This window comes from Budorcas taxicolor, chromosome 15 (genome assembly GCF_023091745.1).
Source record: "Budorcas taxicolor isolate Tak-1 chromosome 15, Takin1.1, whole genome shotgun sequence".
Classification (NCBI taxonomy): domain Eukaryota; kingdom Metazoa; phylum Chordata; class Mammalia; order Artiodactyla; family Bovidae; genus Budorcas; species Budorcas taxicolor.
Window position 1 is genome coordinate 80,433,452 of NC_068924.1, and position 15,379 is coordinate 80,448,830.

A 15,379-nucleotide genomic window follows, 5' to 3' on the forward strand; every position below is an offset into this window, starting at 1 on the left:
AACCGTTCTCTCTGAAGAATCACATAGCTATAGAGATAGCACAAAATCCACTCTTCTCTGTAAATCTTGCCTTCTCACCTTGACTCAGATCCCTCAGAATGATAGAGTTCTTGCCAAAGATTGAAATCATCTCTTTCTATCTCCCCAAAATTTTCAGATGGAGCCTATTGCAGCCAAAGATGGAACCTTTTGTCCATGAGCTGGCTGTTCAGTCACAGCCAGAGAGAATGCCACATGGGGGATACTTTTAAATGTGTTAGTAACGGCAGAGGTGAAACGGAAAGGACAATTAGGAAAAGAAAATTCTCCAGGTACTTGCTCTCTGGAGTCGTGGTTGTCACGGAGTCTTCGTCCCTGCTAATTTCATGCTCGAGTTTACTCTGTCCCTTCTGGATCCATTCCCCGCTTCCCCACAGTCCAATCATGATCGTTTGATTATAACTTTTCTTTTAATGAACTTGGAGTCATTAGAGCTGGAGATCCCTGGACCTAGGGATTATCTAGTTTAATGCATTCAGTTTCCAGGTGAGGACCTGAAGCCAGTGCAGCTAAGGGATTTGCTCAAGATAACATAACCCATCGGTAAATTGCGTGAAAAAACAAACAAACAAACACGTATCCTTTCTGTTTACAAAGCACTTTATTTTATATGAATACATATATTTTATATGAATACATGTTTTTTTTTTTTCAATTGCTTAACTGAATCAATCATCATAGCAGCCCCGTGAGGCAGTCAAGATGTCATTTTCTATGCATGAGTGAGGAAATCAAGGCAAAAAGGAACACAAAAAATTAACAGATGACAAGGCCACGAATTATTGCGATTACAACCATGAGCACTGGTATCAGCAAATCTGAGTTCATATCATCTCTTCCACTTGAGGATTTCACAATCTTTGGCAAATTAACCTCCCTAAGCCTCAGAATTGTCACCTCACTGTTATTATGGAGCTGACAATAGTAGCTATCTCATAGAGTAGCTCTTCATGTTTGTGTATGTGTGCTTAATCACACAAGATTTTTTTTAAAGCAAGATAAATGATATAAACATTAGAAAAGCAATAGAAAAATTAATAAAATCAAAGATAATTTTTGGAGGGATAACAAAGTGACAAAGCTTTAGATAGACTGAGAAAATGAGAGAAATTAACCCTGACTTTAACCCTAAATGAGCCTATGAGCCATGCCATGTGGAGCCACCCAAGACTGACAGGTCATGGTGGAGAGGTCTGACAGAATGTGGTCCACTGGAGAAGGGAATGGCAAACCACTTCAGTATTCTTGCCTTGAGAACCCCATGAACAGTATGAAAAGGCAAAATGATAGGATACTGAAAGAGGAACTCCCCAGGTCAGTAGGTGCCCAATATGCTACTGGAGATCAGTGGAGAAATAACTCCAGAAAGAATGAAGGGATGGAGCCCAGGCAAAAATAATACCCAGCTGTGGATGTGACTGGTGACAGAAGCAAGGTCCGATGCTGTACAGAGCGATATTGCATAGCAACCTGGAATGTCAGGTCCATGAATCAAGGCAAATTAGAAGTGATCAAACAAGAGATGGCAAGAGTGAACATTGACATTTTAGGAATCTGCGAACTAAAATAGACTGGAATGGGTGAATTTAACTCAGATGACCATTGTATGTACTACTATGGCCAAGAATCCCTAGTAGAAAATGAGTAGCCATCATGGTCAACAAAAGAGTCCGAAATGCAGTACTTGGATGCAATCTCAAAAACGACAGAATGATCTCTGTTCATCTCCAAGGCAAACCATTCAATATCACAGTAAATCAAGTCTACGCCCCAACCAGTAACGCTGAACAAGCTGAAGTTAAATGGTTCTATGCAGACCTACAAGACCTTCTAGAACTAACACCCCCAAAAGATGTTTTTTTTTCATATAGTGGACTGGAATGCAAAAGTAGGAAGTCAAGAAACACCTGGAGTAACAGGCAAATTTGGCCTTGGAATGTGGAATGAAGCAGGGCAAAGACTAATAAGAGTTTTGCCAAGAGAACGCCCTGGTCATAGCAAACACCCTCTTCCAGCAACACAAGAGAAGATTCTACACGTGGACATCACCAGATGGTCGACACTGAAATCAGATTGATTATATTCTTTGCAGCCAAAGATGGAGAAGTTCTTTACAGTCAGTAAAAACAAGACTGGGAGCTGACTGTGGCTCAGATCATGAACTCCTTATTGCCAAATTCAGCCTTAAATTGACAAAGTAGCAAAACCCACTAAACTATTCAGGTATGACCTAAATAAAATCCTTTATGACTATACAGCGGAAGTGACAAATAGATTCATGGGATTAGATCTGATAGACAGAATGCCTGAAAAACTGTGGATGGAGGTTCATGACATTGTACAGGAGGCAGTGATCAAGACCGACTCTAAGAAAAAGAAATGCAAAAAGGCAAAATGCTTTTCTGGGGAGGCCTTACAAATAGCTGAGAATAGAAGAGAGGTGAAAGACAAAGGAGAAAAGCGAAGATATACCCACTTGACTGCAGAGTTTCAAAGAACAGCAAGGAGAGATAAGAAAGCCTTCCTCAGTGATCAGTGCAAAGAAATAGAGGAAAACAACAGAATGGGAAAGACTAGAGATCTCTTCAAGAAAATTAGAGATACCAAGGGAACATTTCATGCAAAGATGGGCACAATTAAAGACATCAATGGTATGGACCTAACAGAAGCAGAAAATATTAAGAAGAGGTGACAAGAATACACAGAACTATACAAAAAAGATCTTCATGACCAGGATAATCACGATGGTTGATCACTCACTTAGAGCCAAACATCCTGGAATGCAAAGTCAAGTGGGCCTTAGGAAGCATCACTACGATCAAAGCTAGTGGAGGTGATGGAATCCCAGTTGAGCTATTTCAAATCCTGAAAGATGATGCTGTGAAAGTGCTGCACTCAATATGCCAGCAAATGTGGAAAACTCAGCAGTGGCCACAGGACTGGAAAAGGTCAGTTTTCATTCCAATCCCAAACAAAGGCAATGCCAGAGAATGCTCAAACTACCACACAATTGCACTCATCTCACACGCTAGTAAAGTAATGCTCAAAATTCTCCAAGCCAGGCTTCAACAGTACATGAACCATGAACTTCCAGTTTTAAAAAAGGCAGAGGAACCAGAGATCAAATTGCCAACAGCCATTGGATTATCAAAAAAGCAAGAGAGTTTCCAGAAAAACATCTACTTCTGCTTTATTGACTATGCCAAAGCCTTTGACTGTGTGGATCACAACAAACTGTGGAAAATTCTTCCAGTGATGGGAATACCAGACCACCTGACCTGCCTCTTGACAAATCTGTATGCAAGTCAGGAAGTAACAGTTAGAACCAAACATGGAACAGACTGGTTCCAAATCGGGAAAGGAATATGTCAAGGCTGTATGTTGTTACCCTGCTTATTTAACTTATATACAGAACACATCACGAGAAACGCTGGGCTGGATGAAGCACAATCTGGAATCAAGATTGCTGGGAGAAATATCAGTAACATCAGATATACAGATGATACCACCCTTATGGCAGAAAGTGAAGAAGAACTAAAGAGCCTCTTGATGAAAGTGAAAGAGGAGAGTGAAAAAGTTGGCTTAAAGCTCAACACTCAGAAAACTAAGATCATGGCATCCGGTCCCATCACTTCATGGGAAATAGATGGGGAAACAGTGACAGACTTTACTTTGGGGGGCTCCAATATTAGATGGCTGACTATATGCAGATGGTGACTGCAGCCATGAAATCAAAAGGTTCTTGCTCCTTGGAAGAAAAGTTATGATCAACCTGGACAATGTATTAAAAAGAAGAGACATTACTTTTCCAACAAAATTCTGTCTAGTCAAAGCTATGGTTTTTCCAGTAGTCATGTATGGATGTGACATTTGGACTCTAAAGAAAGCTGAGCGCCGAAGGATTGATGCTTTTGAACTGTGGTGTTGGAGGAGACTCTTGAGAGTCCCTTGGACTGCAAGGAGATCCAACCAGTCCATCCTAATGGAAATCAGTCCTGAATATTCATTGGAAGGACTGATGCTGGAGCTGAAGCTCCAAATACTTTGGCCACCTAAAGTGAAGAGCTGACACTGGAAAAGACCCTGACACTGGGAAAGATTGAAGGCGGGAGGAGAAGGGGACGACAGAGGATGAGATGATTGGATGGCATCACTGACTCGATGGACATGAGTTTGAGTACACTCTGGGAGTTGGTGAGGGACAGGGAGGCCTCGTGTGCTGCAGTCCATGGGGTTGCAAAGAGTCAGACACGACTGAGCGAGTGAACGGAACTGAAATGATAAATTTGTCAAAACTCACTGAATTGTAATTTTATTCATTTTTTAGAAATGTGTGTATTTGGCTCTTCTGGATCTTTGTTGCTGCACTCGGGTTCTTTCTAGCTGCCATGAGTGGGGGCTACTCTCTCACTGTGGGGCATGAGCTTCTTATTGCAGGGAGTAATATGTACTTTATATCACTTTGTGGAAGCCTGGGAAATCTGGCAAGTCAACAGTCCATACACATCTTGTTCTTATTTTTAAACAGATCACAAGGACCACAAATTTACATCCTCCTACTGCAGATAAAAATTGGCCAGAGTTAAGAACCCTGCCTATCTTAAATCTATTTCCTCTTTTTCACCTTAAGGTTTCCTGGCAAATATCAGCATTAAAGTCACTCTAACCATTCTACTCCAACCATTACATCACACCATACAACCACAAGTTTCTGGGACATAAAATGTTGAACACAGATAAAAGAAAAGAATTTATACCAGTTTTTCATATTTGTTCTTGGTCTACAGTATGAAATATTTGGTAACTTTATTATGTCCATGAATTCTCACACAATTCCCATCACATCAAACATGTTCAGATCTTGAAACAGCAGAAATTATTCGGTGGCATGATCACACTGTCTACGTCCAACAAGGGTGTGCTCAGTTGTGTCTAACTCTGCAGGCCATGCACTGTAGCCCACCAGGCTCCTCTGCTCATGTGATTTTTCCAGGCAAGTATACTGGAGTGGGCTGCCATTTCCTAATCTGAGGGATCTTGCATTGGCAGGTGATTTTTTCTCACTAGCACTACCTAGGAAGCCTGCCATCTAGGGTGAATTTTCCAAATTTAATGGGAGAGAGAGAGAGATTTCAGCCCTACAATATCAGAAATCTCTATTGACTGTGGCATAGATTCTTAATATCATCCCTGTGAGAACTCCCCATTGTACACTACAGGCAAGAAATTACATCATGGAACTCATGAGTAAATGGCACTGAAGGGAACACGTGCTTCTTTCCTTTCCTCTGTATGATTCATGTCACCTCTGCCTTCTGCAGATTACAGTGGTGGAGCCTAGGATATACTCCCAAACTGTTAGGTAATTGTCCCTGAGAAGGACTTACACAAACATAAGCTATGTCATACTGGTCTTTCCAGGAGCCACAATCAGGCCAATGAAGCGAAGTGAAGTGAAAGTCGCTCAGTCGTGTCCAACTGTTTGCGACCCCATGGACTATACAGTCCGTGGACTTCTCCAGGCCAGGATACTGGAGTGGGTAGCCTTTCCCTTCTCCAGGGGATCTTCCCAACCCAGGGATCGAACCCAGGTTTCCCGGATTGCAGGCAGACTCTTTACCAGCTGAGCCACCAGGGAAGACCAATCAGGCCAATAGTACACCTTGTTTCTGCCCAAAGGTATGTTCCCTCTCTGCGTACATTCTCATCAGAAACACAGGACAAACATTGGCCACCACCACGTCTGGATTGTGTTGCATCAGAATATCTGGGAGACAAGATTTACACACTCCTGAGGCCCCTGTCAGCTGTCTCTCCTTCAGGGCCAGAAGCCTGAGATGGAACAGGGCTCCCTCTCAGAAGCTAAAAAGAAGCAACAAGGCACTAAACTCCAGTGTTTCACAAATACTTGTGGATATATTAGTAGACGATGAGGCCTCTCTTCATGTAGGCTGAACGTAATGAGCCCCTAGGATGTAAAAATACTGTGTTTGTGTAGCATGATCCAACTGTTGATCCATTGGGGGACATTATGTGTCAAATTAAGCTTTCTTGGTCCAAAAGCAGTATGACTTTTGCTATACTCCGTTCATAAGAATGTTATTGTGTAAGGTGATTCTGACAGGAAAAACCCAGCAGAAATCTCAGAATCTGTGGCCTCAGCAATACCTGCTCTTCTTTTGCAACCTTCTCAAGGCATCTTTGATTTCTTTGTTCCTCAGACTGTAAATCAAGGGATTCAACATGGGAATCATCACAGTGTAGAAAAATGATGCGAATCTGTCAAAGCTGGAGGAACCACCAGAGCTGGAACTCAAATAGACAAACATACCTGAGGTATAGAAGAGGCTCACTGCTGTCAGGTGGGAGGCACAGGTGTTGAAAGCCTTGGACCTGCCCCGTGCTGTCGTGATCTTCATGATGGAGACGACAATGTAGACATAGGATATCATGATAACTGAAACATTTATTATCCCGAAGATCATTGTTAGGATAACAGTTAAGAGATGTAAAAAGAACGTGTCCGTGCAGGAGAGAACTAACAGCTGGGGCAGGTCACAGAAGAAGTGGTTGATGACATTAGGCCCACAGAAGTGGAGCTGGAGCATGAAACACAATTGGAGTATAGTGGCCGAGAGTCCAGCCATGTAGGATCCCAGCACCATCCGACCGCAGAGAGCGGGCGACATGACTGATGAATAGAGGAGCGGGTTGCAAATGGCGGCGTATCGGTCATAAGCCATGGCGGTCATGAGGCAAGACTCACTCAGCCCCATGGTGGAGAACACGAAATTCTGAATAACACAATCCACATAGTTGATAGTTTGCAGCTCCTGGAAGAAGTTGTAGAGCATCTTGGGGGCTGTGGAGGTCACGTAGCAGATGTCCATGAAGGACAGGTTACTGAGAAAGAAGTACATGGGGGTGTGGATGTGGGAGTCCATTCTTATTAAGATGAGGAGCGACAGGTTCCAAGTCAGGGTCAAAATGTATATCACCAGGAATACAGCAAAGAGCACTACTATGATTCTGGGGAAATCTGAGAATCCCAAGAGGATAAAATGAGTGATCTCTGTGATATTATCTCTCCTAATCATTGGTTTGATGCTCCTAAAATTAGAAGAGAAAAGAGAGAATGCATTGCTGAGTCAGGTGAGATGGTAGCATCACAAATCTCATATTCCCCCCTCTGAGCCCTGGAAAAGGGGAAATGCTTTACTTGTCCTGGGGAAAGACGTCAGCCTTTCATCTTGTCCAGAAGTAATGTCTCAGTGTTTCAGGGTCTCAATTATCTCATGAGGTAGATCTCATGAAAATTAAAAGACATATTTAAAAAGCTGAAAACCCACTACAATATTGTAAAGTAATTAGCCTCCAATTAACATAAATAAATAATTTTTTAAAAAGTCAAATAAAAAAACGTTGAAATAAAACAACTGAAATCCTGTGATTGCTATATATAAATAAGTGATCATTGATTAAAATACCGGGTTTTTAACAGACCTCTGATAATTCAGTGTATAACTGCTGCTTTATAATAACAAAGCATAAGTGCCTTATTCAGCATAAGTTCGAAATAGCTATTCTCTCCCAGATGGCCATCTGGATAGATTTTTTAAACTTTCTTCTTTTACTCACAAGATAACGTGTAAAATTTTAAAAGTATACTTAACACAGAAGTTCCTAAATAGCTGGAAAATTATATCATGATTTATAAATCTAATATTTTGGTGAGACCTAGAAGGTATGCTTATTTTAAAAAATGTAAATGAACTTGGAGAGTATTACACTTAGTGAAATAAGCCAGATAGAGAAATACAAATACTATATGATACCACTTACATGTGTAATCTAAAAAATAAAGCAAGTGAATGAAAATAATAAAAAGAAGAATAACAGTTACAGAGAACAAGCTGACAGTTGCCGGCTGGGAAAGTGGAGAGAGTGGGACAAGGCAAAGGGGCGGAATGAAGAGGCACAGACCACTGTTCATAAAACAAGCCACAGGATACATAGAGTATAGCCAATATTCTATAATGATTCTGGACTGACTATAACCTTCAAAACTTGTGAATCACCACATTTCACACTTGAAGTTTATATAATACTGTACATCAGCTATACCTCAATAAAAAATGTGTCAGTCACAAAATCTGAGAGGAAGCCAGAAAATACCTCAAGACAAACGAAAATGCAGCACAGGTTTTCAAAATCTATGGGATGCACCAAAAGCGTTTCTAAGTGCGAGCTTCATAGAGATATAGGCCTTCTTTAGAAAAAAGGAAAAACCAGACGTGCCACCTAGAAAAATGAGAAGTAGAATAGAGCCTAAAGTCAGCAGAAGGAATGAAATAATAAAGATCACATAAGAAATAGTAAAAAAAAAAAAAAAAAAAATAGAAAAGACCAATGAAATAAAAAACTGGTATTTGGAAAGATAAACAAAATTGACAAACCTTTAACCAGGATCACCAAGAAGAAAAGAGAGAGGACCTAACTAAGCAAAATAGCAAATGGAAGAGGAGAAATAAAGTAAATCCCTTATATATAAACTTTCCAGTTGCCAACCTTCAAAGATGCAAACATTCATTAGCATGTCCAATCAAGGAAGTTAGTTCAAGTATCTGGCATACACTGTCACATGCTTCTGTCTTCTACAAGTGGGCTTTTGTGGACTTTACTATACAGCACTGTATAGGCTATAATAGTATAATATCTTTATTTTAAGCCCACGGTGTCTGAAAGCAAACGTAGAGCCAGCAGTATTGTAGCTGGTAGACTAGGGTGCTTTTCAGGTTACTATATTGTAAGATTAAAAATGCTTTTTTGTGTATGTGTTTGTCTTTTATGTATTATTTGTGTGAAAAGTGTTATAAACTTCTAAAAGTACCATACTACATGGCTGATTATATTCGCTGGACACCTAGGCTAATCTTGCTGGATTTATGAGCAGATTGGACTTGCAATGCCCTCTGGGTGTGGAGCCCATTCGTATCCTTGTTCAGTCACGCAGTCATGTCCTGGGGACGAGCTATAAATACCAGTCCCACAGAGATATAAAAAAGTCATAAGCGAATACTGTGAAGTTATGCATCAACAAATTGGACAGCCTAAAAGAAATGAAAATTTTCAGAAATGTATAACCCGCCAAGACTGAATCAGAAAGAAATAGACACTTTGAGCAAATTGATTACTAGTAGTGAAATTGAATTTGTAAGAAAACTCCCAACAAAAGTCCCAGACCAGACAGCATCATAGGGGAGTTCTGTCAAACATATAAAGAAAAATTAATAACAATCTTTGCTAAGCTATTACAACTAACTGAATTGCGGAGAACACTCTCAAATTCATTCTAGCAGGTAACTACTACCCTGAAGTCAAAATCAGGCAAAGACACTACAAAATATAAAAATAAAAATACAGGCCAATACCTTTGATGAACAAGGATGCAAAAATTCTCAACATTTATTAACAAACTGAATCCAACAATTTATGAAAGAATCAAACACAATGATCAAGTTGCATTTATTACAGGGTCACAAGAAAGGCTTAACACACACAAATCAATCAATGTAATACACCATATTAACAAAAGAATGGATAAAAATCACGTGATCCTCTCAACAGATGCAGAAAAAGCATTTGATAAGATATAGCATCTATTCATGATTTTTAAAATACTCTTATCAAACAGAGATCAACCTGCTGGCATCCACTGGATCACAGAAAAAGCAAGAGAATTCCCGAAAAACATCTACTTCTGCTTCATTGACTACACTAAAGCCTTTGACTGTGTAAAGCACAACAAACTATGGGAAATTCTTAAAGAGACGGGAATACCAGACCCCCTACCTGGTACCTGAGAAACCTGTGCGCAGGTCAGGAAGAAACAGAACTGGACGAGGAACATGGACTGGTTTAAAATTAGAACAGAAGCACGTCAAGGCTGTATATTGTCTCCCTGCTTATTTAACTTATATGCAGAGTACATCATGTGAAATGCCAGGTTGGATGAAGCATACGCTGGAATCAAGATCGATGGGAGAAATATCAATAACCTCAGATATGCATATGACACCACCCTTATGGCAGAAAGCTAAGAGGAACTGAAGAGCCTCTTGATGAAAGTGAAAGGGGAGAGTGAAAAAGCTGGCATAAAACTCAGCATTCAAAAAACTAAGATCATGGCATCTGATCCCATCACTTCATGGCAACTAGATGGGGAAACAAAGGAAAGAGTGAGAGACTTTATTTTCTTGGGCTCCAAAATCACTGCAGATGGTGACTGCAGCCATGAAATTAAAAGACACTTGCTCCTTGGAAGAAAAGCTATGACAAACCTAGACAGCGTATGAAAAAGTAGAGGCATTACTGATAAAGATGCATCTAGTCAAAGCTATGGTTTTTCTAGTAGTCATGTATGGATATGAGAGTTGGACCATAAAGAAGGTTGAACGCCAAAGAATTGATGCTATGGAACTGTGGTGTTGGAAGAGACCCTTGAGAGTCCCTTGGACTGCAAGGAGATCCAACCAGTCCATCTTAAAGGAAATCAATCCTGAATATTCATTGGAAGGACTGATGCTGGAGCTGAAGCTCCAAATACTTTGGCCACCTAAAGTAAAGAGCTGACATTAGAAAAGACCCTGACGCTGGGAAAGATTGAAGGCAGAAGGAGAAGGGGATGACAGAGGATGAGATGGTTGGATGTCATCACAGACTCGATGGACATGAGTTTGAGCAGGCTCCAAGAGATGGTGAAGGACAGAGAAGCCTGGCATGCTGCAGTCCATGGGGTCAGAAAGAGTCAAACACGACCGTATTGCATGACTGAACAGCAACTTATCAAACAGAGTATAGAGGGAATGGACCGCAACATAATAAAGAACATTTCACTGAAAAGGAAGGAACACTCTCAAAGTCATTCTATGAGGCCATTATCACTCTGATACCAAAAATAGACAAACACACAACAATAAAGAAAATTACAAGCCAATAGCTCGATGAATATGGATCTAAAAACCCTCAACAAAATATTACCAAACTGAGTCCAACAACATATAAAATGGATGATATACTACAAGCAAGTTCGAGTCATCCCAGTGTCACAAGCATAATTCAACATAAGTAAATCAATCAGTGTGATACACCATATTTACAAAAGAAAGACAAAAACCACAGTCTCTCAATAGATGCAGAGAAAGCATTTGATAAAATTCAACATCATAAACACTGTTCTACATGATAAAAACTCTCACCAAAATGGATATAGAGGGAATATATCTCAGCATAATACCGCTTATGACAAATCCATAGCCAGCACATAACAGTGAAAAACTGAAGCCCTTTCTGCTAAATTCTGGAACAAGACAAGAAGTGCCACTCTCACCAAGACTATTCAATATAGTTTTGGAAGTCCTAGCCACAGAAATCAGACAATAAAAAGAAATAAGACGTACCCAAGTTGGAAGGGAACAGGTAAAATTGTCTTTGTATGCAAATAAGTTGAAACTCTATACAGAAACCCCTAAAGACCCCACACAAAAACTTAATAAAACTAATAGATGAAATGGGGTCACAAAGAGTCAGACACGATGGAGCGACTGAACTGAACTGAAGGTAGCAGGATACAAGATGATATACAAATATCTTTTACATTTCTTTAAACAAAAAGTGAAATATAATAAAGTAAAAAAGAAACAATTCCATTTAAGTCATGTCAAAAAAATGGTATACCTAACGAAGGATGTGAAAGACATACACACAGAAAACTGTAAAAAATTAACAAAGGAAACTGAAAATAATACAAAGAAAATTGAAAATGATACGAAGATATCCCTTGCTATTGAATTGGAAGAATTAATATCGTTAAAATAGCCATTCTACCCAAAGCAATCTACACATTTCATGTGATCTCTATCAAAATACCTGTGACTTTTTTCACAGAATCAAAACAAATAATCCTAAAGTTAATATGCAACTACAAAAGACCCAGAATTGCGAGGGTAGATCTATGGGAAAAGAGCAAAGTTGGAGGCATAAAACCCTCCCAGGCTTCAGATAATACTGTGAAGTTATGGCAATCAAAACAGACTGGTTTTGGCAAAAAAAACAGACACATGGATCAATGGAACAGAATCAAGAGCCCAGAAATAAATCCATCCACTCACAGTCAATCAGTTTGCAAAAGAGGAGGCAAGGGTACACAATGGAGAAAAGACAGCCTCTTTAGCAAGTGGTGTTTGGAAAGCTGGACAACCACATGTAAATCAATAAAGTTAGAACACACTCTCACACCACACATAAAAATAAACAAAACTAACTCGATGACTTAAACATAAGACAGGACACCACAAAACACCTGCAAGAGAGCAGAGGCAAAGCATTCACTGACAAATGACAGTGATAGTCTCCCAGGGTAAAAGACACAGGAGCAAAAATAAATAAGGGACACTTAAAAGTTTCTGCACAGCAAAGGAAACCGTAAACAAAACAAAAAGACAGCCAACAGACTGAGAGAGAATACTTGCAAATGATGGAACCAACGAAGGCTTAATTTCCAAAACATAAAGACAGCTCATAAAACTCAATAGCAAAAAGACCAAACAACTCAGTCAAAAAATGAGCAGAAGACCTACATAAACAGTTCTCCAAAGAAGACACAGAGATGGCCAACAGGCACATGAAATGATTTTCCATATTGCTATTTATTAGGAAATGCAGATAAAAGGGCAATGGTGTATCACCTTTAGGGAAATTAGGTGGAGGAAGTCTTGTTCAGATGTCAGAAACAGGCCTCCCACCTGCTTCTGACCTGCCTGGACACTGCCTGGATTCTGTGCCCACTTGCAAGTACAGCAAGTCAGGTAGCACTTTAGATTAAAAAAAAAAGGGGGAGTGGGTCTTGGAATTCTTGAGCCCCTGGAGGGCTGGCCAGCCCCCCAGGGTCCAAGAAGTCTTAAGATTCTCAAGGTGAAACAAAGAGCATTGTAAAAATTAAAGTGAAATCAAAGCTGCATTTTTGCATACAAACTGATGATGATATCAGTTCGCAGCCTTGGATTGCAAACAGGAGCCCCTCAAACTGAAACTTGAAGTCTCACCCTTGGAGTGGATGCACCACCTGGGACCCTTTCCCAGGAGAGACTCCAGATTGCTATGACGTGGGACTTCCCAGCGCTGTTGAAGTCTGGATGTAGGTTACTGGTCCCACTTGGTGGTCTGTACGCTGTTACTTCTCTCTATTTTTTCCATTTCCTTTCTTTTAATGACAGTATATTGAAATTAAGTCAGATAACCTATAAAAATTGGAATTATTTGTTTGTATGTAACTAGTGTCTTCTTCTATTAATGAATCCTTTGACCCTAAAGCAAAAGTAAAATATTTTGCAGAACAATCATCCCACACTGTTCAGAATGTTGTTGCTGTTGTCATTGTTCAGTCAAAAAGAACATCATCAAAATATTTTAAAATAATAAGTGCTGGAACAGATGTAGAGAATAGGGAACCCTCCCACATTGTTGGGTAGGACTATAAGTTGCTGCAGCCAACATATGATCTTACAATCCCATTCCTGGGCTTGTATTCAGAGAAGACTTTAATTCAAAAAGATACACACTCTCCAATGTTCATAGCAGGACCAGTTACCACAGCCCAGATATAGAAGCAGGATAAATGTCCATTAATAGAGGAGTGGAGGAAGAAGATGCGGTGCATAATACAGTGAAATATTACACAGTTGGGGAGGGAGACGGCGGAATGATTTGAGAGAGTAGCATTGAAACATATACATTACCATATATAAAATAGATAGCCAGTGGGAATTTGCTGTATGACACAGGGAACCCAAAACTGGTGCCCTGTGTCCACTTAGAAGGGTGGGATGGGAGGGAGGTGTGAGGGATGCTTAAGAACAAGGGGACACATGTATACCTGTGGCTAGTTCACGGTGATGTATGGCACAGACCAACACAGCACTGTGAAATAGTTATCCTCCAGTTAAAAACAAATGAAAAAAAATTTAACTATGTGGATGAAATCAGAGAATGAGAAATGTTTTAGTGGTTGGAAAGTGAATCTTAAATAAAAGAAAACACAACCTCCCATTATTTTCTTGTAAAAACATGTGAACATAAATCATTACTGGGTGCAAAAGTGACATGGGAGCGTCAGGGCTGAAAGGAAAATAATACAAAGAAGCTAAACTTTTTAAAGAAAGAAAAAGAGGACGTGGTACCCATATACAATGAAATATCGCCCAGCCATTAAAAAGGATGACATAATGCTATTTGTAGCAACATGGATAGACCTAGAGATTATCATCTGAAATGAAATAAGTCAGAAAGAGAAAGACAGATATCATGATGTCACTTACATGTGGAATCTAAAAAAATGATACAAATGAACTTCTCTACAAAAGAGGAACAGACTCATAGACATAGAAAACAAACAACAAGATAAACAACAAGAGCTTACTGTACGGCACAGGGAACTAGATTCAGTATCTTGTAATACTCTGTAATGAAAAGAATCTGAAAATGAATGTCTGTATTTCCATGTGCATGTACAGCTGAACCACCTTGCTGTAGACCTGAAACTAACACAATATTGTAAATCAACTATATTTCAGGTTTTTAAAAGGATTAGCAAAATTAATATATGATTTTATATAATCTTGGGATGGAAAAGAAATTTCTGAATTACAACAATGAACCAGAAACCATAAGAGTAAAACTATAACAATTTGAAAGTTGATTTAAAATAATTTTGAAATACACTTGATGAAATGGCAAATATAATCACAAAATATTTTTAAGAGGCAATGTGGTAAAGCCTGTAACATAAAAAGCATAAGCCAATAAGGGGTGGGCATACACATGTATCAAAATCTTTTTGAAATCTGATCTACTAAGGACATGGGCACTTGGGTGTTTGTGCAGGTTAAGAAAGCCAAGAATGTCACCGGATTAAGAACGACGTAAGAAGGTTCAGAGGAGGCCGTGAAACAACCACTACGTCTGCTTGGTGGGGAAGGAAATGGCTATTTCCTGCTTGTCTGGAGAATTCCACGGACGGAGGAGCCTCGTGGGCTCTAGTCCATGGAGGTCTTAAAGAGTCGGGCACGACTGAGTGACTAACACACACATGTGCTTGGAGAGGGGCACCTCTGATATCTGTGTCACCCACTCTAGCGTCCTCAGAATCCCAGGATCTCCAAAGATGACAGAGGAAAATTAGTGAAGTATAGTTCAAAAGGCCATGGAATTATACATGAATAGTTCTGACATATTATTATGGAGTAACTAGCTTGGCTTTCCTGTACAGAAATTAATGATTCAA

General features: G+C 39.7%; 1 protein-coding gene across 1 annotated transcript; it reads right to left on the reverse strand.

Annotated features, from left to right (window-relative positions):
• Positions 1 to 6,197: 6,197 nt before the first annotated feature.
• Positions 6,198 to 7,139, reverse strand: LOC128060726 (olfactory receptor 5AN1-like). Its single transcript, XM_052653101.1, has one exon. The coding sequence runs from the start codon at positions 7,134 to 7,136 to the stop codon at positions 6,198 to 6,200; it is 939 nt and encodes a 312-aa protein (XP_052509061.1). The 5' UTR covers positions 7,137 to 7,139.
• Positions 7,140 to 15,379: the final 8,240 nt, after the last annotated feature.

Bases quoted from the DNA above. Each gene is read 5' to 3' on its own strand.
- LOC128060726 (XM_052653101.1), bottom strand. From the start codon at position 7,136: ATGATTAGGAGAGATAATATCACAGAGATCACTCATTTTATCCTCTTG.